A 24,444-nucleotide genomic window follows, 5' to 3' on the forward strand; every position below is an offset into this window, starting at 1 on the left:
TTCTTTCTGCAGAGAGGTTTTTAAAGCTGTTAATGGGAATTAGATGTTCTTTTCCCCACTGACTTTGAGCGGTGGGACTGAGCTCTCTGGTCATTTATGTCTTTGAAAACTGAGAGCATTAGCCCCCGGGGTCTTGTACAGTCTTTATGTTTGTGCTGGTGCAGGCACATTGTGGATAGCACTGAAAACTGATTCTGTGCTTTTTACTATTATGTAAGCTAGGAGAAAACTTGAAAGTGCTGCAGCCATAGTCCAAAACTTTTGGGAGAAAGTGGGGGAATCTTGTAATTTACTTCAACAATCTTTGAACAGGATGCTTAAATACTAAAATCTTTCCCAAAGATTAATCTGCATAGATTTAAAAACCTCCAAGGCAAAAAAGTAAAAATACCTGCAACTGAATTGTGAATTTGGTTTCTTCAGTGCATACATGCATACATGTAGAGGTGAGCTGTTCAGACTACACCACTGTGTTTGATACGTGGTGTTTGTCAGTGAGAGGTACCTGTCACCAGCCAGGCAAGTGGCCCGTGGCACATGGTAAATTCATAGAATCACAGAATGGTTTGGGTTGGAAGGGACCTCAAAGCCCATCTAGTTCCAACCCCCCTGCCATGGGCAGGGACACCCTCCACTAGACCAGGCTGCCCAAAGCCCCATCCAACCTGGCCTTGAACACTTCCAGGGATGGGGCATCCACAGCCTCTCTGGGCAACCTGTTCCAGTGTCTCACCACCCTCACAGTGAAGAATTTCTTCCTGATATCTAAATCTAATCTAAATCTAATCTAATCTAAATCTACCCTCTTTCAGTTTTAAACCATTACCCCTTGTCCTATCACTACATGCCTTTATAAACAGTCCCTCTCCAGCTTTCAAATTCTGTTGCTGTAAGAGAGAGTTTGTTGATAACTCAGGGCGCTGGGTCCCCAACTTCGCTTTAGTACAGCCAGGGAGGCACTCAAAGTCCTGACAGAGGGAAGTGCACTGGTCACCTTGCAATTAACCATACGCCGGTAGAAACAGTGAGATGTTTATCTAGTTAATCAGCTGGAAGCAGTTACGGTAGTTTTCTCCCATAGTTTTGGCATACACAGTTATTTTGATTTACTAGAAAAGAACAAACCCAAACGCAGAATATTCCTACTGTACGAGATAAAACAACTTGTAACCTTTACACTCACAAAACAAGGGCCCTGATGTTCTGGAGTTGTCACTGCCTTTGTTGCTGTCCCTTTGATGCCACCAAAGCGAATAACAACAAAGAACTCTCCCATGTGGATGTGTCAGCCTGGCACCCTCCAAACTGCCCTTTTTGCTGTCTTATCAAGAATGACAAGATGAGGAACAAAAAAAAGAGAAACAACAGAGCAAATGCCTTACTAAATTAGAGCTGCTTGCATTGCTTGTTGAATAGCTTGTGCTGACAGACAATTATTCTGGAAATGTTAATGCAAATTGCACGGAGAAGCCTTGACACTGGAACCGCTGTGCATCTGGGGTGTAAAGGGGCAGAAGGGGGGAAGATGGAGGAAGGAAGAAGATAAAAGAGAAGTTAAAATAGTAAGATATTCATGCAAGTGGAAACAATAAATGTTCTAGGTTGATATCCAAGAAACCTTGTTAGTGCTGCTGCATTGCTCTTACTAAGCACGTGCTGAAGTTTATTTTTGGCTTGTAGCTTGTAAATGCTTTCTGGAATTTGTAATTTATTATCCAGCAATATTCGTTAGGAACTAGTTTAGAATATAAAAAAAGTCATAGGAAGAGCTTTTTGTGTTTTGCGATCAATATAGATAGTGAAATTATACTTAATTAAACTATGGTGAAATGGTGCTTTATTAAACGTGCTATATATCTATAGATCCTGAGGCAGGATTTTAATTTAAGTCTTACACATTCCGTGTCTACTGCAATAACAAGTAGGTAGAAATTATTTCCTTTTTTTTGTCAGTGGAAGTTCAGCTTGTTTGTGGACTGCTTGGTTTCAGTGCGGTGAACACTTCTGATACCGACACTGTTCAATTTTCCACTTGCTTAGGATTATGGGTAATGAATTCAGCCAATACTATGTTGTATCTAATAGGTTCACAAGCACAGAAAACCAAACTTCTTCTCTCTAAGTTGTTTTTTGGAATTTCTAAACAGGAGTAGCAATAATTTCTCCAGTAATTCTTTCGTGTTGCTTCATTGTACCACTCGGAGAATGGTAGTAACGTCGAAACTTGGATCTACACAATTTGTGTCCTTTGCCTATCACACAGGAATGACAAAACAGTTAGCCCCTTTTTCATTATTGATAATTTGATCATGGTGTGTTGTACTGCAGTATACTTCAGCCAATTCCTGTTATTAATGATTATTATTATTAGTTCTTAACTTTTCTGGTGATACTGGCACTATTGGTATAAAACCAAAACCAGCATCAGAAGTGTAAATGACTCTTGGAAGACCCAGCCCAGGAAATGTAATGTCTGTGATCCACCATTTGGTGCTCCATCTTGCTGTAACATTTAAACACTGAGAAAGGACTTTTCACAAATGTAAGATTGTTCTGGGAGTAGCGATTTGGTGACAGCATTCTTCAAACACAGAAGTGAAGTGATGTCTCTTACTGGTTGTATCCTTGGGATCCGCTGCTGGGAATGAGGTGGGATTTCCTGGCTGATGCCGGAATAGGTCCCGAGAGCTGGCCTTGCGGCCACCCGAAGGCAGGTGCCTGGCTGCCCGTTGGGCAGAAGGAAGGGCACCGTTGGAGCCCTCTAGAAGGGCACTGCCTTCTGCTTGTTCTCAGCGCTGGCCGTGGACAGCTTCACAAAGGGGGAGATCAGTTGTCTTTAGCAGTTATTGGATCACACTCGTGCCAGGTGCAGAGTCTCTGCCTTTCATAAGCGGAGAAAGAAATAGTATGCTTTAGACCATATCCTTAACTGACAAAAATCTATGATCTGTTTTATCAAAGCCAGCTCGAGATCAAATACACGCTGATTTCATTCCAACTGCTTGAGGTCATTTGGAGTTATTCCAGTTTACACCCTATGAGAATTTGGCACATGCATTTTAAAAGGCAATTAGGCCCTAAAGCAAGAGCAGACTGTGTTATATTTGAATTTCCAACTAAACTGTAAGTAGCAATAAATATAATATACAGCACAATTACGACGTGCACACTCCCCTCCCCTTTTTTAAAGAAAGGAGAATATCTTTACATTTTCTTCTTTGATCTCACCGAACATTAAATTTTTTAATATATCATTTGACCCACATTTCTTTTTATATTACTATAATGATTACAGTTTTAATTAACATGACAGATTGAAATATAAAAAGATAATTAAAACACATAGTAACATTTAAATTCCTAGTCTAACAAAGTAACTTTTCAAAAACATTTTGAAATATATATGTTGATATTATCCATTAATTAACTAATAATTAACACAATAATTAATCACCCATTAAGTCATACATTTCTATTGCATTGGCCCAAGAATAATCACTAATAAATATCAAATTAAACTCTTATCTCCAAATTTTAGTTGACTTTGGGTAAGTGCTTGATGAGTATCCATATTGTCAAAGCTTTTTTGATGTAAGAAGCAACAACATTTTGTTTTACCTATTTACGTATGTATATGTAAGCTGAAGAAAATTATGGTTGTAGAAATATATAAATTATGTATTGGCTATATATTTATATAGTGGGACTAAATATATGTGTAGTTTTGTGCTTGTGTATCTTTGATTAAGCTTGACGGGAAACAAAACAGAAGCAAAAGATTCAAGATCAGTAATTCTTCCTTGAACACAGGCAATTTTTTATATCCAGAATAAGTTGTTTTAGAAAAAGATTTGGAAATTTATATTTTTGTGTTATACTTCCACTCTGTTCCTCCACGAACAGCCATTTCCTTTTTTAGAAATTGAGATAATAGTTTTAGGATCGGTAGTAGTGCTATTGGTACAGCTCCTCAGAGAAGAGTAAATTACTGGCAAATATGATACTGGGGTAGGATGCAAATGAGAGTCCTATTTCTACTTGTGTCAGCACAAATTTTTCCGCAGACATCAATGAGACTAAGATTTCACCACGGATCTTTATCAGTTATTCAGAACAATTATGGCAGTTGGAGAGGCAGACCAGGCTTTTAAGAAAGAAGTTTCAAATTACAAAAGAGAATTTCTTATCTGTACCCCACGTATAAAAGACACAATCCACGATTACATTAATTTTAATGGAACTTTCTACATGGCATACTAGTGTTTTAGCACCAAATTCAGGAAGGTTAGGACCATGCAGCAGCAGAACTCTCCCAACTGTTTGGTTTTTTTACTGTCTCAGGCCTTCTGTACTTTCAATTTCTATTCACAAAGGCAAAGATTTTTTTTCACCAGTCTCCAGGTTCTTCTATATAATTCCTTTTCAATTTTCTGTCTGGAGAGTTGGTTACTTGTAGTATATAATGTAATAAATAAGGAATGAAACAGGCAAATATAAAACTGACTGAATTGTGATATTATTGATGTTAACATACTTATCTTTAAACATATATATCTCTCTATATATAAAACCAAATTCATGATAGCATTCTCTTAGCATGTGCTGTCTTTGCTCTCATTCCTTATATAAAATCAGCAAACCAGTTAGTGAACAGAAGTAAAATGCAGAGTCAAAGGGGCATCAAGGCAAGGTAGAAGTTCACGGAATTATTTTGTGGAAATCCCGCAGTATCTTTGCACAGTTGAAGGATGATGTCAGATTGCCCTCACAATTACATTCCGTATAGGATATTGCAGTGCATGTGGACTGATTATATGTAATGCAACACAAGTGATGCAATGATATATAACCTCATCTGTATTAAAGGGCATGCACTGGCACTAATCTAGAAACATTGAGTCAGACTGGTATTGCTGTTATAGTTTACTGGCGTAATAATAAGAGTCCAATATATTGATCATAAATTTGAGTGCAATGAAGTTCTACGTAACTGTATCTGTTTTGAAATAGAATTACAGTACATTTCACTGATTTTCACTTCTTAATAGTGGAACTTGACCCCTTTTACATTGCTTACTCCTGTCATATGTCGAGCCACACCAAGATCCAGAGTGCCATCTATTCTCCTACATTTCAGCACCTTGCAAGATTTGATCAGTAACCTGTTCCAGAAAATTCTGTTGTGCTAATCCTATTAGAACATGGCATGAATATGAATTAATGTAAATGTATGCTTTTTCCCAAGGAGACTATTATCTTCCTTTCATGCCCTTCCTATAGGTTTGATACTACTAGATTTTGAAATACACTTTACAGGTGCTTGTTCAGCATTTGCTGGACTAGATCTTCTTACTCAAGGAAGGAAGAAAAGCAGCCACTACCCGTATCGTACTCACTGTCCACTGCAGACAGTGAGGAGTAGCTGGGCTAGATTTGCCACAGCTTCTTTCCATGGTTAGTGAAGAGGTGCTTTCGTTATTAAATGCCACAGTTTGACAGCTGTAGAGAGAAGACTTTTTCATGTTTCAAGTTCACCTTCCATCCCAGCAGGTAATGAGGAGACGCTTGGTACCAGGCAAGGCTTGTCCCAATGCAGAAAACATCCACGCACAAAGCAGTTTTGAGTTGGTGAAGAAAAATTATTGTACTAGAAACATAAAGGAAATAATAAATAGTTGACTGCTCAGTCACAACTTCATGTTTATTTGCTTCTTTCTGAGGAATGTTTTTTCTTTGCAGACATGAGCAACAATCAAAGGAAAACAAAAAAAGTTTCTGATAATTTTCAGAGCTTTCTGTGGGTCTCTCATTAGTTTTGTTGTCTTTGGGAATGTTCTCCTGACTTGGTGACCACCATTTCTCAGAACTGTGACGCTGCAGGAGAGGTCAGAACACACCAAAGGGGTAAATAGATGGGGAACACTCAAAGGAGACCCCAGACACACCTTTTCTTGGGTCCGGCTGTAGGCAATGAACCTGACCTGCAGCCCTGCAGCTCTTCCAACGGTGAGCAGAGATTGCCAGCTGGGCTGAACTGCATTGAACAATATTTTATAAATTGCTGCCATTTGAAAGGGTGGAGGCAACATCTTTTTCTCTCAGCTCGTTTATTTTACATCTTTTAGGAAGAAACATACAGGAGTATAAAAACTTAGCTTATGCTTAAGCCAAAAGTAACCTGGTATCTTGACTCCAACAGTGGCAAGTAGCAGGTACTGAGGGAAGCAGGTGGTAACACCTCTCCATAAACTTTTCCAGCTTCCATTAATTTTCAAGATTATCTGAAGCAGCATAAGTAAAATCTAGTTCTAAAATAATATAGCTCCAAAAATATGATTCAAAATCAGTAATGCTGTGTACTTTTGATTACTTCTTCATTAAAGAGATGTGATACATTTAAGCCTGAATGTACTTAATGAGATATTTCTAAAATAATGTCAGAAATGCTGGAAATAAAGTAAATAACTTTTAAAAATTGAGATTCAAAGTTGTTCAAACCATAGAAGCCATCCATTTGGTTATGCAAGCGCTTGTAGTGGTTTAACCCAGCCGGCAGCTAAAACAGCCACACAGCCATTTGCTCGCTCCCCCTGCAGTGGGATGGGGGAGAGAATCAAAAAGGAAAAAAAAAAGTAAAACTTGTGGATTGAGATAAAGACAGTTTAATAGGACAGAAAAGGAAGATGATAACAATAATAATAATAATAATAATTATTATTATTATTATTATTATACAAACCAAGTGATGATGAGCACAATTTCTCACCACCCAAAGTCGATGCTCCACAGGACCCTGAGCTGCCCTGCCTCCCAGCCCACCCCCCAGTTATATACAGAACATGACATCATATGGTATGGAATATCCCTTTGGCCAGTTTGGGTCAGCTGTCCTGGCTGTGTCCCCTCCCAGCTTCTTGGGTGCCCCTGCCTTCTCGTTGGCAGGGCAGTATGAGAAGCTGAAAAGTCCTTGTCTGCTTGGCAACAACTAAAAACATCAGTGTGTTATCAACGTTATTCTCATCCTAAATCCAAACCACAGCACAAAACCAGCTGCTAGGAAGAAAATTAACTCTATCCCAGCTGACACCAGGACAGCGCTATAAACAAGCTAATTCTTTCCTGCTCTCAGAAATCATTAACTAAATGCTGAACTATAGAGACAGATAGTATGTCCATCCTCATCTGTTCAGGGAAAGCGATATTTACCTGTCCAGACTGAAATCACTACTCAAAGTCCATCCAAAGTTCAGTAAAATACTGGGCAGCTTCCCTCAAATAATTTAGGGCAGTGGAAAACAAAATCCCTGAAGTGGAGAAGAGTAAACGCTGACAGATAACTTGATAGTTACTGTAGTGTCAACAAGGGGATTAATTTTCCCCTATGCCAAAACTGGGAATAGAAACACAGTAATAACGCAAGGAAGGCATTAAAAGTGGTTAGGAACAAATAAGCCAAACTTAATGAGCTTTGCAGCATGCCTTAAAGAGCTGGTGTGCTAACTTTCATCCAAGAATATTGAAAGAATTATACAAAAATCCAAATGAATAATTTTTGCTGATTTTTACCAAATACCACAATGCTGGGGAATTCCAAAGGGCTGGGAAGATGCTCCTGCTGTGCCAGTGTCCAGAAGTGGTCTCATGGAGTGTCTTGGGAATAGATAGGTGGTTTGCCTGAAGTCGGTTCCACAGAAAATCATGAAAAGGGCATCATGAGAAAGAATTTAATATGGTGACTGAGGGTCAGACGACATCATTGCATAGAAATAGTTGTTGCCAGATGTCTACCTTTGCTGATGTTGTCAGTTTGCTTGGTGAGAGAACTACACGACATGCATGTATTTTGGTGTTGTGATACATTTGATGCAGGCCTCTACTGTAATACGTAGGGCTATACATGATGACCATGACCTTCTGCTGCATAAGCAGAGGAGTCTCATATAAAATAGCATTAATCACTGTCTGCAAAATTAGTGAGAGCTGTTTCCAAACTGAAAAATATTCAAAGCAGAACTTCAAGAACGAGGTTTGAAAAACTCATTAGGAGTAAATGCAGAAGCTATGTCTACCAAAAAGAAGATTAACGTGGTTTCATCTGTCTAAAGTGTTTGTACAAGACATATTTAGTAATTGAGAAGTTGTGATCTAAAAGGAAAAACAGCAGAATATAAAACAAGGGTTGGAATCTGAAACAAATAAAAGAGGAAGAAATGACATCTCGGTTCAGCAGTGGAGGAAACTATCGCTCAGAACAGCTCAGGAACACGGCTCTGTCGGCTTTGGATATTCTTCTAAAAGGTGTTGGAGCCGGGGCCATGCAGGGGGGTCAGGCCCTTAGGGTGGGATATTGTGGGTGGCCAGATGATCCAAATGGACCTTACAGTCAAAATGACAACAGTTATCTCTGAAAAAAATCTACTCCTGAAGACAGTTTGACAGAAAAACTAGCAACAAAAGGAAGCAGGGAAAAAAGTTACATGGAAAAGTTTTAACCATCAGAGACTAGCTCAAAGACAGCCCAATGCAGTACAGTCTCACTAAAACCATCCTGAATGTCAGTGAGATGTGTGGCATGTACATGTATAAATGTGTCTCTGTACTTAGGTATTTCTTTCTAAATATATTAGATACGCATTGCAGGTACCATAAAAATGTCTTTAAAATTATGACAGTCCATTTTCAAAAAATGCCAAACATTAAGATTACTACAAAAATCCTTGATGATGCTCTGAAGCTGGGAAAAGTGAGTATTACACATTAAAACAAAACTTTAAAGCTGCATCATGTCCCAATTAAATTGCTGCAGTCCTGCATTTGGAACAGGGAGGAGCATGCCTGGTAATTGCCAGAGACCTTCTCCAGCTCTTAGACTGGTCTGATTTTCAGTGCTAGCCCATTTTATGAAGATTATTCCAGTTCAAACGGGCAGCGTGAACACGTAGTGTGTTTGGCAGTTTGCACTGCAACAATTATGAAAATTGCTGCCACACAGCCACTCTTAAGAAGGGATGGTGGCCTGACAGAGCACCAGCTTGAGTCTTTAGACATGTGGGGTTAGTCCTCTGCTCTTTTTCAAGCTTTCCGTATGACACTCAAAGCAGTAACATAGCTGTAAGTGAAAACCTTGGTACCTGTACTTACTTTTTTTCCAGTGCAGTGCAGTTTTGGAGACTCCTCACTTTCTGGTTTATGCCAGACTCATGTCCAGACTGATGTCCACTCATGTCATTAAAATAACAGAGTAAAACGATTCTGTGGGGGTGAATCAGTCTTTAGTCTTTCCAAAAATTTATATCATAAACTGAGATCAGCATTAGGTAGGTCCTGAGCCTCTACCAGTCAGTGATACACAAAGGGCACTTACTTTCAGGGACCTGGTGTGGTGTGCCTGACCCAGTAAATACCTGCCTGAGCCAGCAACAACCCGAAAGTCATTGCCATTTCTGTTCAGAAGGAAAGCTGAAGCTGGGAAGCCCCTCACACATCTGAAAAAAGATAGGCTCAGCCTGTGAGTGCCTCACCTTGGAGCAAGCGAGCCAGGTTCAGTTCACTCATCTGCCTGCAGGAATTCAGGTGCTCGTGCTCAATTCTCCGGTGTCTGAACATTGCGCCCTGGTGTACTCCAAAGTGAGACAAGCTCAGCAGCTCTGTCTGAAGCCGAGTGCCTCTGCAGAGCACAATTAAATGCTTTGAACAGAGCGAGGAAGAGCCGCTTGCTCGGAGTCACAGGTCACATCGCTCAGCAGGTGTGTGCGTACAGGGAAGAGGCTTTTCCACAAATTGAAAATGCCCAAAACCTGGTTTCACATCAAATACATGATCTCTTTCCTAGGCACAAACCTTACAGAATGCATTCTTTTTCTCTCTGAGTAACACGCTTTACAGAGGCGTTTGCTGTACTTACCTAGGTCTGTAAAGAACTTTCAAGTGTTCTGAGAAGGAAAATACAACAGAAGTAGGGAAAAAAGCCCTGCAAATTTTAACAAATACACTTTATGCCAATCTATTATACATCTGCTCACAGGGAAAACTATGATTCCACCAGTACAGCAGTTTTATGTGTAGTTATTTTTAAATGAACTCTAGTCATTACTATGTGAATATATTTTGGTATTAGTGCAAATGAGTTAAATGTGCACAGACATCCTACATGCGCAATTCCAAAAGCGCATGCCTGTAAACCCAATTATTCTAATTGTTGTCAGTGTATCTGTATTTTAGTCGCTGAGATCACTCTAATCCTTAAAAAAGAACAGTATGAAGAATAAGATGTACATTCTAAACCATAAGCTCAGTTTGCAATGAAATTGCATTTCTGTCTCTGCAGTCCAGCTGTCAGTAAATCAAATGTACAGTTAAGGGCTTCTCTTTTTTTTTTTCTTTTTTTTTCTTTAAAAGTATATTAATGACAAAACAAGGCTCTTAAACTACTGCCTCTGGCATCAGTCGCTCAAACATAGTTGTATTGCACTTTTTAACAACCAAATTAATTCCACATGAAGAGAAAAAGTATTCACTCTCTTTCTTTTCCTTTTTCAATCTTTGCAGACGTCTTGCAGGAAATGGTTTGACATACATTCCTAAGGGAGCATTTGCCGGCCTTTTCAGTCTTAAAGTGCTGTAAGTAAACTGTGTGTTGTTTGATATATTTCTGATTTCCTAAATGCTCCAGGGAACTAATTAACCAGTGAAGTTTTGATCAAGTAAATTACATATTTTGATCAGCTCATTTTGAACAAGTCAACTGAAGTGAAGATACATATGAACATCATTAAATCTTTGTTTTTTCATATAGAAAATATCCTAAACACAAAGGTTGGAAAACATTAATGGCATTCTAAAAACAACTTGCTCATCAAGTAGATGTCTCTGTACAATATCAAAGGTAAAAATTGGTTTGGTTAATAGTTTCTTTAATTGTCTCAAAAGTTCTGATTTCAAGGCTAAAACTCATAGTGGCCTTTTCACGATCACACAAAACAGGGTAAATTGCCTTCTTCTTTTCTTGAGAGCCGGGGGAAAAAACATTATTATAGAACACCATATAATTTAAAATGCAGTTCGTATTTCATATCTTGTTCTTTGCGATGTAATTACTATAAGATAAATTGCAAGAAAATATGACAAAACCCTGTATTATTTGCAGTAATCAGACAGTACATATAGTTACTAAAATTATTAGCAAGCCGCATCTCACGATATTTATACTAGAGGGGATCTTTGCCTATGTAAAGTTCACAGAAACTGTATTATTAGCAAGAACGCCAACCTCCTGGGCAGCGTCAAGCCAACCCAGATGCTACTGGAAGAGTATGCAAAGCTCTACTGAAAAGATGTGTAAGTAAATGGGAAAGAAGTATGAAGAGTTTCCCATTCCATCTACTCTTAAGTTGGCCAGCTGTAGCTCTTGTTGGCCTAAGAAGACTTAGGCCTGCCAAAAATGATTTCATTTACAATGCCCCATCGAGTGTGCTTCATTTTAAAGGCAGCGTGTACTACTTCAGTTTTACCCACATAGAATCCTTTCATATATGTAGGAGTTGGTCCAAACAAGGATATTAGGCTGTATTCAAAGGGAGGAAAAGATTCTTTTGGACTGAAAAGTGATTTTTTTCGATCTTTGAAAGCTAAATGATGTGATATTTCAGAAAAGAGGTGTGTCAGGTCATTGTTAACAACTTGAGAAAATTGATTTCATTGGGAAAAATTCAGCAGTTTTTACAGCGATAAAATTTTATTCAAACCAAATCATATACTCCTCATACAGTTAAAAGTTCTGTTTGCCATAGTAGCATTTTCCTGAGTAAGGATTTCAAGAGTCAATCCTTCGCAGCTTTATCAGAGTAAGAAACTGAAGCACTTCAGAAGGAAAACAAAATCAATCCATGAGGATGACCATTTCAGACTCAGAGGAGGCAATTAGGAGCGCAAGCCCTATTGAAAGCAAATTGGATTTATTCTTTTAACTTCCTTGGCCACTTTGAAAATGCAGCTCAAAGCTGATGTGTAGCTGTTAACAAAGCTAATATGCTGCAGGTATTTGTTTGCTTTGAAGAGACCTGGCATTTGACAGGATCAGGGGAATGGAGTGTTCGTGTAGCTTTCCTTTGTTTGTAATCTTGAAGTAGAACCAGTACAAAGGAGGTAAGCTTGGAAGAAAATTGAAAATAGAAGGAAATTACCTTTATTGTATTGATTCTCGTTTTTGTGCCATTCAAAATGTAGGATGCTGCAGAATAACCAACTCCGCCAGGTTCCTACTGAAGCACTCCAGAACCTGCGCAGCCTGCAATCTCTGTGAGTATACTTGATAAATCAACTTGTAACCTTGCATGAACAAAACTATATGATAACCTATTAATTACCTGTTAATATCACTTAATAATGTGCTGAATCACCTTTTCTTTTAAATCTCTTTGAGCTGCTTTTCAACAGAATTGTACTCTCAATTAAACATCAAAAGTGACTGATTTAATTTCAGTAATTTCATGACACCGGCAGCTTCTTTGCAGTGTTATAAACTGGTTCACCATCTGAGAAGACACTCCTTGCCCTGCAATGCTTTCTGTCTGTCAAGAATATGGTCCCCTGAGCACTGGTCTTTCCCATGGTTTCTTCTTAAGATTCGTTACAGGGGAAAAGAAAGAATCCCAAATGACTCCCTGGGTGTTTTTTCTCATCTGGCGTAATTTTTTTTCTTTTTAAGCAGTATGGAAAACAGTATTAACTCATGAAACAAAGTGTACTAGAGGATGCTTAATTATATTCTGTGCTTCAGGCAGGTCTCCGTATTTATAGTTCTTGACTGTGCCGTGCTGACTCAGTCCACGAGCTTCAGTTTTAACAGAACTCCTGCCAGAACTGCTAGACCAGGAGTGAGGATTGGCTGCTTTGTGGTATGAATGAAATTATTTTGATGTGCTTCTGCCCCATAACGTAAGGATGGTTGTACCAAGTCATGCTAAAAGCTGACCTAGCCCAGTATCCAGTCTTCAACACTAGATGCCAAAGGAAAACTAGAAGGTCAGACAGAGAATATAGTAATACTCCCTTGGTAAACTGTCCCAGCTGCTGGCGGTTTGCACTCAGGGATTCTCTGAGCCTATTGTGGCTTCTTTGAATGTAATAGGTCTTAAAGAATTTTCTTCTATGAGTTTGTATGATTGCTTTTTGAGCCAATGTAACACTCATGATTTTTTGTGGCAGCATTTGTGTAGCATGGTGAAGTACCTACTGTTATTTACTTGGAGCTTCCCACCGCGTTTGATGTCCCCTAAGTGCAGCATCGGGAGAAAGCAGAAACAGCAGTTCCTTACTGATGTACGCCAGATTGTACAGACCTCTGTTGTATCTCCATTAGTCATGTTTTTAGACATAGGCTGTTAGGATTGTTTCTCATGTGGGAGCTATTCCCTTCTTCTGGTCATCCTTGTCACTCTTACTGAACTTTTTTTCAGTTCTCATAAGGCAAGGAGGGATCAGACCTGCACAGCATGTTTAAGTGTTTGCACGCCATGGATTTATAGAGGGGAATTATGGATGCTTTTTTGTTTGCTTTCCTACTAACACCCCAAAATTTGTTTTGCTTAATTTTTTTAACCTTTACTGAACACTGAGCTGTTATTTTCATACTTACTACAACTGCAGAACCTCTTTCTAGCATGTTAGTAGCTGCTCAAGAGTTTGAATTGCCTTTTCCGTAAGTGCCTCACTTGACACCTACCTATACTGAATTCATCTGCCATGTTCTTCTTCAGTCAGTTGAATATCATGAGCTGCTTCTGCTGCACTTGCAGTTCACATTTTGCAACCACGAGGCCACTCTTGCTGTCTCAGTGCAGGACGCAGGAAATAGAATATGTTTCTGAATTATCCACATAATTCCATTGTCACCTGATACAAAAAATATTACTAAATTTTCTGAAGTATCTACTGATTTTGAATATGCAGCAGAAAATATCTAGATGATCGAAGATAGGCAGGCAGGTTCTTTGGACAGAGGAAAATGTCAACAGACTCTTCCTTGTGCTTTAGTTGGCCACCTTATATTTTCACAGAATTACATTGCAATAAAAATATTTTCCTAAAAAGTTCCAAGATCCAAATGTGGAAGTAAATCTGGAAGTTCAAATAACTATCACAAAAAATGTTACTACAGTGTGCACTGATCACCAGTGTCACTAGTAAAAGTCTAACGATGACAAGGATAGAGTGAGCATCTGTACCAAGTTTAACCAGTCTGGTTAGAGTTAAGATGTATTGGTTGAGAAATGTGCTGTGTTGAACATGCTCTTCTTTTTTGTGTGTATAAAGAAGTTCCACCAGAAGGTTAACATCTTTTGCATACGTTCAGTTCAGCCCAAACCTGAAGAACAGAATTAATGAAATGGATTGATTTTCAGCAAAATTATGTCATCTGTATATAACTCACCACTACACAGACACACTTTATACTCTATTAGCTCCCAGGTTCTTAGGTCCGTCTTGAACGTTTACCTCCTTAATATACAAAGCATTTGTTAAGGTTTCTGAAGGTGAAACAGACCTAAGAATTAATTATCTTATAATTGTTATTTGGTCAGTGCCTTTTTTCTTTATTGACCAGACACAGACTGAAATATCTCAGCCATATACTTTTGAGGTTACAGTTCTTTCCTTTGATCTTTGAAAAAGTCATGAGAAAATGCTGGTCTAGTGACTATATTAGATTTTCTTTCTGCTAAACAAACAAAAAAAATCTTGCTGAGATCACATCACTCTATACACATTCTGGACCAAAACACGATAAGCCAAGCAAACAAGACTTCCTTTGTTGCTTTGAAAGAGACTGTTGAATTTTCAGCACAGTTTCTAAACAAAATGACAGTCTCACTCAGGCTTTGTTGCAAATATTTTTTTCCTTGGGTGAAGAAGTTGAAGAAGTAAACCAAACATAGTTTGTGCAGTCCATGTAAAGGACCGATATTTTGTGACAGAATTAAAACAGAGAGAGGAGTGGTCAGTGGAAACTTTTAGACAGCTGTGTAGCAGACCCAAGATGGAATGATACGGGTTTGTACAGAAAAGCTGCTATCACCTGAAAGACGATCACCAGCAAAAGAGACCTCTTTGAGGAAAAGAAAACTATTATTCTTTTGTTTGCTTAAACGGGGTTGTGCCTGTCAGATAAAGGTGTGCACAGATTTGGTTTCTTGTTTCGTACGGTCTAGGAATTTTCTGTTCACAAGGTGGTTCTTGCATTGGTTTCTGATTTACAATAGGAATTATTTCTTGAAACCTTTGAAATAGCAGGAGTCTTTTCAAAAGTGTAATTAAGAGGTTAAAAGCCTTCACAAAAGCAATTCCTATAAGATAACAACTTCTTGTATTTATTATGTTTAACTATGCAGGTGGCATGATTTCTGGAAGCCTCATTAACCCTTTGCTTTAGGTTAGCGTAGATGCGAAAAACTGAAAACAGGTGACAGGACTCAAATCTCTGCGTTTTGTGGTTTTACTCAAGGTAGTCATGTAGAGGGGCAAGCCATACTAGCTGCCTTGCTACCTTAATCAAGGTGAAGAGGATTATGTTAAAATCATTTTTATATAAGTACACATATATAATTGTGTGCGTGTACATGCACAATATATGGGTGTGAGTATATATATACGCACACACGAGTTTTCCATGTTCACTCGTAATGCAAATTCATCACAAATTTTTGCACAAAAAGGTATTTCTGGTGATATGCTTTCCTTATTATCTAGTTCCAGGCCCAAAAATGACAGTACAGGTATCAATACTGATAGATACATTAATTGATGTTTAATGGCCCGTGGCACACAGAACAAGAACTGATGTATTGCAGGAACGAGCAACAATTTCTTCCACTTTCTTGTCCAAGTTGCAATGTTGCTGGCATGCAGAATGGCCTGATGAGTTTGAGTGATAAATATTCATAAATTTCTTATGGTTTGCCTACCCCTAGAATAGATCAGTCTTCTTCAGACAGAAGACATTATTCAATAAATACTATAAAATGAGAAATGGGCACAAAAAATGAACCAAAAAAACATAAGAGTTGTGAATTTCATCTTCAGCAGCAAAAATCTATGAGAAAACTGTTGCCTCAAAACCAAACAACAGTATGTCTTTTTCTGTCATTGAAGCAAAAAATAAGATTCAACAATACTAAAAACTTCTCCAATTTTGGAAAAGTCTTTGTAGTTCAATAGTCAACAACAGTGACGTGCTATTCTGATTAATAAACGAGTTCACCTTCCAGAGCTTGGACAATGATTGCATAAGACTCCAGTTCCCTTTGTGGCAGGAGGATTTAAGGAAGTAACCAGAACATGTTGATGTTGAGATGTGGTTTAAATCTCCAAGTTCAGCAGGAGGATATCTTCAACTTATGATATGGGCTACAATTTTCCTCTGAAATCTAGTGTGATTACAAATTATCTAGATTACTAGTCCTAACAATTCAAATGGCATTTTTTTCTGTTGAGCCAAAAAGAGGAAAATATGTCCACAAGTACCATGATTGAAAGGGACAGTCACTGATGTGTCACAATGTAGATCTTGGCAGCAGGGTTTGAAGTGTCACTTGAATGCTGTCTTCCCTGTTACTCACCTTGAGCAAAGGTATTTCTTTAGAACTGACTACAAGCAGATGGCCTCTGGATTTTGTGTTTCCCACAGCATCAATATCTCCATTATGCTTTTAAATCAAGAAGTCTTTTAGTGATTTTGAATATCCCTGTATAGTCCAAAAACTTTTTACATATGTATATTGATTTGTTTTTCAAATATCGTTATTAATTAACAGCTTATTTTCTGTCCAACTTTTTTCATTTAATGTACGTATTTGTTTAAATAGGAATCTTTTTTCTCTCGTGTAACTGTCTTGTCATTTCTAATGACATCCCTTATGTATCAGAATTGGCATATAATTTAAGTGTTTTTGAACAAGAAGGATTGGTAAAGCAGGCAATGACATATCAATAATTTCTTTTTATTTTTTCCCTGAACATGTTAACACAGATTTTACATTGCTAGCAACCGTAAGTTGCAGATGTCCATTTGCGACTGTTGCTAAATAAAGGAGGAAAATGTAATTGGCATTGCTGATGGAAAAGCAAAGCTTCTGCTGTTCTTTTATTGGGACTATTGTGATACAACCCTTTACAGTGAATACTACAGATGAAACTTCACTCCCTCAGTGTTAATGAACAGCTTTTACTGCTGTGTTGTCAGGCATAGAAACATTCAAAATCAAAACCAGATCAGGTGCTATCTCACTGCCCCTGCCAAACCAGTCATGAAGGACATTTACAAGCAAGCATTATTTACTGCATCACCTGCTTTCGTTCCTGTAAAATTTAAGAGGACTTTTACTTTAATAGTACAAAATAGAACAGAATACAACATAGCCAGTCTTCCAAAGCGCTGGAAACAGTTGATAGAGGAGGAAAATAAACCTTCTTTTCTCCCTTGACAACCTGCAAAGTTGGAATTTAGTGAAGCAAATTAATTTGACTTGACAAATAACAAGATAAGAAAATAGTGTCAATGAAATTTGTTTTAAATTTCCTAACAGAATTTGTAAATCACTTCAATTTTATTTTTAAGATATTTCAGTATTTGTGGAGCACCTGATGGTGACACTGAGTTTTACATAAAAGATTATCTAGAAATCATCTCAGATGTTCTTAGTAATTGCCTGGCTGGAACGGGTCAGAAAATGGATTTTTTCATCTTCTCCCTACTCCTCAAAATATTTGACATTTCAAGAGAAGTTTCCATTCTTAATCTGAACAAAGAGATGAAGACTTTGAGGGCACAGAGTTCCAAAATGCTTCCAGTCCAGGCTTGAAATTAAGAAGCCTTTTTTTCAGAAATGTTAACTTTAAACATATTTTTTTTTTCAATTTTGATGCTTGTGCTAATCCTGATTTTTAGTTAAAAGACGAAACAACTTCGATGAAATCACATTCTCCCAAGGGAACTGTTTTCATGAAAAGACAGGAGCTTTAGTTGTGGTTTTCCATGTCACACCCCATGATAATAAAGCCTACAGAAGGCATTTTCCTTCTTAGGAAACCCCGTACCTCAACAGGTACCCACAAACTCCTTGAGGAGGAATTTCCCACAGTTTAAATCAAGGTTGTGCGTACCCAGGCAGGTGTCTGTACACGTACGCGAAGATGTCTCAAAAATCACCGTTGCAGCCTCCTCATTTTATTGCACGTCTTACCCATCCGAGCTACTAGAGCCCTGGGGTGCACTAGGTAACAGAAGAGTGACCGAAACATGGAGCACCAGTACAATATCAGACCACCCCTCTCAGTCACGGACACTTTTCTAGCTTGATAACCAGCTGGGAGGAACACAGGGGTGCAAGGTTCCCTGAAATGCACGTGCTACTATTTTATTTGGGAGCAGTCCCTAACTCAACCAGCTGTAGGGCCAGTTGCTTTCAAAGTGGGGTGCAAATAGGCTGAACTCAATCATCAATTCCAGGCTGGAATGACGTTTTCTTTCATCCAGTAGAAGCTATTAGGGGTCTGATTCTTTTCTGTCTTCTGAGCAATCTCAAAAGACCGGTTTTTATCACATTTGTAAGGGGCAGACAAATTTCTCAACCTCAGAACTGCTAGCCCAAAATCATCCTGCATGGCTGAAGCCCACCAGGACATACACCGTAAGTGGAAGGAAGACAAGAAGCTGCTGTTGGAGTGGTTAGCAGTGTGGGGCATCACACTAGATTTCTGAAGAGATCCTCCTGAGCACCGTACAGCCACAGATGGCTGCTACAGCCAGCCTAGCAAAGCAAACTGTGCTTCAGAGTGCTCCCAGGCACTGGCCATGACCGTCTGACCTGCTGCAGTTAACAGGGTCCTTGGCACACTTTTGACCCGTGCCAACTAACATTTGCTTGACCTGTTTCCCGAGGCCATCTGGCAGTAGGTACGTCCCTGGGACTGTCCCCGGTAGGCATACAGCCACCTCTTCTGGGAGGCTAGGAGAGGTCACTAGCGTGGCGCGGTCCGCTCCGAGTCAGTTGGCTGCAGGACCTGGGAGCGTTCCCTGCTCCACCAAATGTGCCAGTCTAACTCCTGATCTGAGTCTGCAGCCAGGTTCCTAAGATAACCCAACTGTTCCTGCTGGCCCCCACTTTTTCCCACCCATGGGGCTTGACAGTACCTGGTATCAGAGCCAATCTTTGTCTGAAAACAGCATTGCAACTGGCTGTTTGTGCTTTATGCAACAGGCTAGTGTCCTGGCTCACCATCATGAACATAGGTTTACCAAAACACCTGAGCAGCATGTTCGGCTATGAAGAGAAACACTAAGGATTGAAACTCCCAGAGCTGCAGAGACGTCCCTATGTAAAACTGAGCAGTGAGACAGAAACAAACGCTCCTAAACTGTGACTTGTGACTTTTCTCTTTTGGTCTTGCTGTTGCCACGCAGGGTTCTCTGTATCTGCCCCCCAGAAGCCCATAGAAGGGCAGAGCTGGAAGTGAGCTGTAGGAACTGCTGTGCTGGTGTGTTGTAATTAAGCTTTTACAATAGTCCTAGCGTTTTTGCCTGTGGAACAAAGGGGTTATCCTGCGTAAAGGATGTTTTTCGAACGTGGCCCACAATAGCCAGCTATATTTTCATTACATGCACTTTTCAGAGGCAGTTTTGATGCCACTAGCCATTACTTAAATGGGGCTTTAGCCCAACTCAAGTGAACAAACCCTTGAGAAGGTCCGTGTCACCACATGCCAGCAAAGGTGGTGGGGCTGCAGGTGACCCCCTCCTGCCTGTTACACCCCCCGCAGACAGGCCCTGTCCCCAGCCTCTGTCCATCATGGCTCCGTACCTTGCGGAGAGGCTCGGCTGCGGCTCCCCGCGTGACAGAACCAGGCCAGGAGAGGAGCAAGGTGGCAGGAAAGGGAGGAGCACACCCCGTCTTTAATCTGCCACGTGCTCTCACTTCTCTTCCTCCCCTGCCTGTCACATACAGCCTCTTTTGCATTTGGTTTTACCTCTCCTGAGTTAAACTTAAATGTCAGAAGAAATATTTTTGCCTTGACTTTTTTATCTGTCTTTGTGGCTTTGCTCTTCTCCGGTCCCTTTGTTGTACCCAGGCCCTCATCCATTGCAAGAAGAGGCAAGCCGTGTAATAGCTGCTGGTTTCTGAGGGGAGAACGACCTGGGAGAAATCTCCATCCTAATCCCATGTCTAGCATTTGATTTAACCCTGAATGAACGAGCAAGACATTAAGGAATTTCTTGATCGCAAGGTACATGCAGGCTGTAGCTGGGCTTGCACTTGAGAGGAGACTCAGAAAGAGGAAAAAATATATATTCCCTTAGAAACCTACTAGTGCTGTAAAACTCAGTATCCAGTCATACTGAATTGAAAAAAAAATGCAAATCAAATATTTTTCAAACATCTACCTGCACTTGTTCTAGAGTACCGATAAGTAAGTCCTGTTTACAATTCTATACGAATAGTATCGTCTCATAATTTGTGCACGTGGTTGTAGCATTGACAATATGTCACAGGAATCACCAGTGGGATACAGCCCACACAGCTCAAGCGTTTACTTTGAAAGGTTTGGACATTTAAAGTGAGCTCATGGTGAATTTCATACTGGCTGCTTTATTTACATGCTGCCTATCAGAAGAGATCAAGCATTTCTGTTTTCCTGGCTCTCTCTGGAATATAATAGCAGCTTTCAAACTCGCCACATGTTATCTATGTATTTTCAGTTATAAATAGGGTCATGTTTGTGAGTTAATGGGTTTAGTTCTGGAAGTGCCAAAACTTTGATCAACACATGTAAAACAATTGGCTGAAAACAGCGATTTTGATCAATGCTTTATACATCAGTGTGCATTACCTACCGCATGACAGGAAACATAACCACTGCTGAAACCTTTTAATATCTGCAAGAGGGAAAACGGTACTTGGAAATTTTAAAAAGATTAGATAACAAAAGAGCACTTGAGGCAGTACTTCTTATGAGCACTTGCAGGATACGTAATCCAGTTACAGGACCTGCAGACAAATCATCGTAGCTTCTTGATTTCTTCCAAAGTTTATTCAAGCAATAATCCAACTACCTAGAATCTCATTTATATTACAGCAGTCCTGGTTTTCTTTCTATGTTGTGTATTTTGTTTACATAGCCAGTGGTGGGTTTATATTTGGAAACTTCAGCTGTAAACAAAATCAATTCCTTGATTTGCTATCGAATATTGGTAAGGTAAAGATCCTGGTCTCGCTGAGGACAGCAGAACTATTGCCCTTTCAGCCACAGGGTCACATATAAACAACCGACTGTTGGCTTTGCCACGCAGGCAGGCGTCCTGTGAGTAACTCCTGTGGAGTCAATGGGGACGTCAGAGCTGCACAGGCAAGCTTTGTATTGAACAAGATGTTAGCTGGAATACAGTAACACGTTTAGGTTGAATAAAGCCTCCATTCTTTAATCAGTGTAGCTGTCAAACTAAGGCAACTGTAACTTCTTAGTTTACATACCAGCATCACCCAGGGAAGAAATTTACCTCTGACTGAACACAAAGAAACCTCATCTACTCATTCAAATTATACCTTATTTGAAAACACAGGCGTAGCATGGTTGTTGCCTGGGGAATGGGGGAGGTACAGCATGAGTATTTCTAAACATTTCCAGCCTCACCCATTTGTTGACAGACCCTTGAGTTATTTTGGAAGCTCCGTCTCTGCCGCCTGCCATGTCAGTTATTGTATTGAAAATTTAATTGTACAAGGGCTTTGACACTGAACTTTATAAATTTGTTCCAACTGACCTTGTCTCAGCTATTTGTCAGCCTGGCACGGAGCCTTAGCGGTCATTATTTGTTCTCATGCAGTAGGTAGGAGCAGCATGGAGCAGGAGATAGAATGGACCTGACATTGTACGTGACTGTAAATGAAGAAGCAGCTTTAAATAAAGAGATTAGTATGCCCGCCACAAGGAGTATTGCATTTCTCTCAAACAGGCCGAATTTAAGTTGTACAGAATTACTTCTTTGTACCCTGGGTGTGTCTGTCTGTTCTGTAATGTTTTCCAACATCTATTTAAATTTATTTCTGTTTCACCATTCACTTAATTACTCCTCTGTAGAGACATCTTCAAGAAAAGTTTTAGAGCGTGGCTTTCATGTTCCAAACAAGGTACAAGTCACTACAACACATTAAAAGCAGAAAAAGTGTATCAGAGTACAGATCACCGTCTGGATGTTTCATGAAGTTTCAGAAATCCGAAGCACACTTTGAAATATTTCCCTGAAAGCATCACATTGGGAAAGCAAAACAGAGGAAAAGCAAAAGCCAATGAATATATGACATAATATTTCTAGAGCCATATCTGCAAAAGGTTCAGTAGACTTCATCCTTTTTAACACAAGCATGAGAGCAAGGTATCACCTGCAGACTCTGAAGAGCTACGACGCGCAGTTGAGCTCCCTCTGTTGGCTCTGCAGCAACTGAAGTGTATTTAATAACTTCTTTTTCAAAATAAATACATGGCATTAGCAACACTAATCTCTATTTAAAAAAACTTTTTCTTCCACTGCTAAAAAATGTGAACTTCAGTGCTGAGTAGAATCGTTGGAATAAACAATATGTAAGAAAAGGTAAAATGAGCACAGAGACTCAGAAGTCAGTTTTATTTTTTGCCCTTAGAATGGATGTCTAGCATCTGGAAATCCAAATCAGCTTGCAGCTCAGTGATTTACAGGTCCTGAAAGAGAATCTCTGCCTGAGTTTCTTGCACTTTTTTATTCCATACTTTCAAATAATTGGGAAAGGAAACAAATTCATACCCGGTCTGTAGAGGGGCTCTGCTCAAAGACGATCAGCATGAGTGAGGTGGTGGCTCCAAAGGAGAGCTGTCTGTGGAGAGCCAGCTGACAAGGAGACTTGTAAACAGGATGTCAGGTCTCAGGGGTGAGGTTGCAAACAAGATGGAAATGTAGAATATCCGGAGAATGAAAAATGGATATGGCAACTCATGTCCATCCTTTGCGGTTGTGTTCTTGGTGATAACTTCTGATATCCATTGTGTAAGAAGTCCACTGTTCTTTTCTCGGAGTCAATTTTCTCTATTTCTTTTTCTTCTAGACGTCTGGATGCCAACCACATCAACTATGTGCCCCCCAACTGCTTCAATGGGTTGGTCTCCCTTAGACACCTGTGGCTAGATGATAATTCTTTGACAGAAATTCCCGTCCAAGCTTTTAGAAGTTTACCAGCACTTCAGGCAATGACATTGGCGCTGAATAAAATTCATTACATACCGGATTATGCTTTTGGAAACCTCTCTAGTTTGGTAGTTCTGTAAGTTTCATTGATTGTTTTTAGCCGCAATCTCTGCTTCTTTGCAGGACTTAGACCATTTTGTGATGAATTACTTGAAGATGCAGTGTTTAAATTAGAGGCTGCCTGAGACAAACTTTAATAATTAAATATTCCCCTAGTCCCTCCCCAGTTGGCAAATGATAAACCCAGGTATATACATGGGTTAGTTAGTTTGGTCTTACATTCTTAGTATTAAATTGACAACTTGGGGCTATAAATCTACCATTTCCTTTCTACATTTGCACTAGGCTTAGTGATATTCCTTTACCAAGAGGTCAATTCCATTTCTTGCAGAAAATTTTCTTTTTGAAAAATAAATTTTCTGGATTGTATATGTACTACAAAACAAAATTTTTAAAAATTGTCTCGGATAAACAGATTTTTTACATCTTCCTACAGTTAAGCCAGCATTTGCCAAATCACTTGTTTTGATCTAGCTTAAAAGTTTCCATCTCCAGTAAAGAACTACGTCAGGGAATTAAAAAAATCACCCTACCTGGTCAGCAAAACAAACAGGAAGAGATGACTTGTGTGCCCTCTAAGACTCTAAGGCAGTGCGTACTGAATGAGGGAAGATTAGAAAAAGGAAATTAACTGTAAGCTTTCTGGGTGACTTGGAAAGAATGCTGTCCAGTAGAAAAAGTATGCATTTCCCTTCATAGAAAGTATATGTAGTTTTGTATTTTGTTATTTTTGCATACCAGTTCAACCAAATGAAACATGCGTAGCTCGCACCAAAATCTGGAAGGAATACTATGGGGTGCAGTTTCAGCTTTTTATCTTCTGGGAATGTACCAAGTGGAAAAAATTCTAGACCGGCTGGGGAAACTGAGGAGGAGAACTGAGGTGGAGAAGTTATTTCAGTATGCTGTGAAAAATGCTAGCATTATTAAAGAGAGAATAATATATTCAAGCCTTACAAGCTGTCTGAAAGCACAGTCCATAAGACACTTAGCGTATTTCAGCATATTTGAGCCCCAGTGTAAGCACTGAACCTGGCGCACGCCAGGGTTCTCTACTGACAGTTATAATCACCATCTCTGCCTGGTGCTTAATATATTCATATAGGCATATAGGG

The 24,444-nt window shown here is 39.4% G+C and overlaps 1 protein-coding gene across 5 annotated transcripts in view; it reads left to right on the forward strand.

The window, feature by feature from the left end:
* The window catches only part of LGR5 (leucine rich repeat containing G protein-coupled receptor 5), a 94,057-nt gene that overhangs the window by 41,997 nt on the left and 27,616 nt on the right, over positions 1-24,444 (forward strand). For 2 of the 5 annotated variants that reach the window (XM_054812998.1, XM_054812995.1), the window contains exons 3-5: positions 10,549-10,620; positions 12,226-12,297; positions 23,130-23,345. In XM_054812998.1, the coding sequence (XP_054668973.1) occupies positions 10,549-10,620; positions 12,226-12,297; positions 23,130-23,345 (360 nt within the window). Of the gene's footprint in view, positions 1-10,548; positions 10,621-10,795; positions 10,886-11,256; positions 11,338-12,225; positions 12,298-23,129; positions 23,346-24,444 lie in introns of those variants that run through there. The other 3 variants (XM_054812999.1, XM_054813000.1, XM_054812997.1) reach the window with 3 other exon arrangements.

This window comes from Grus americana, chromosome 1, assembly GCF_028858705.1.
Source record: "Grus americana isolate bGruAme1 chromosome 1, bGruAme1.mat, whole genome shotgun sequence".
Classification (NCBI taxonomy): domain Eukaryota; kingdom Metazoa; phylum Chordata; class Aves; order Gruiformes; family Gruidae; genus Grus; species Grus americana.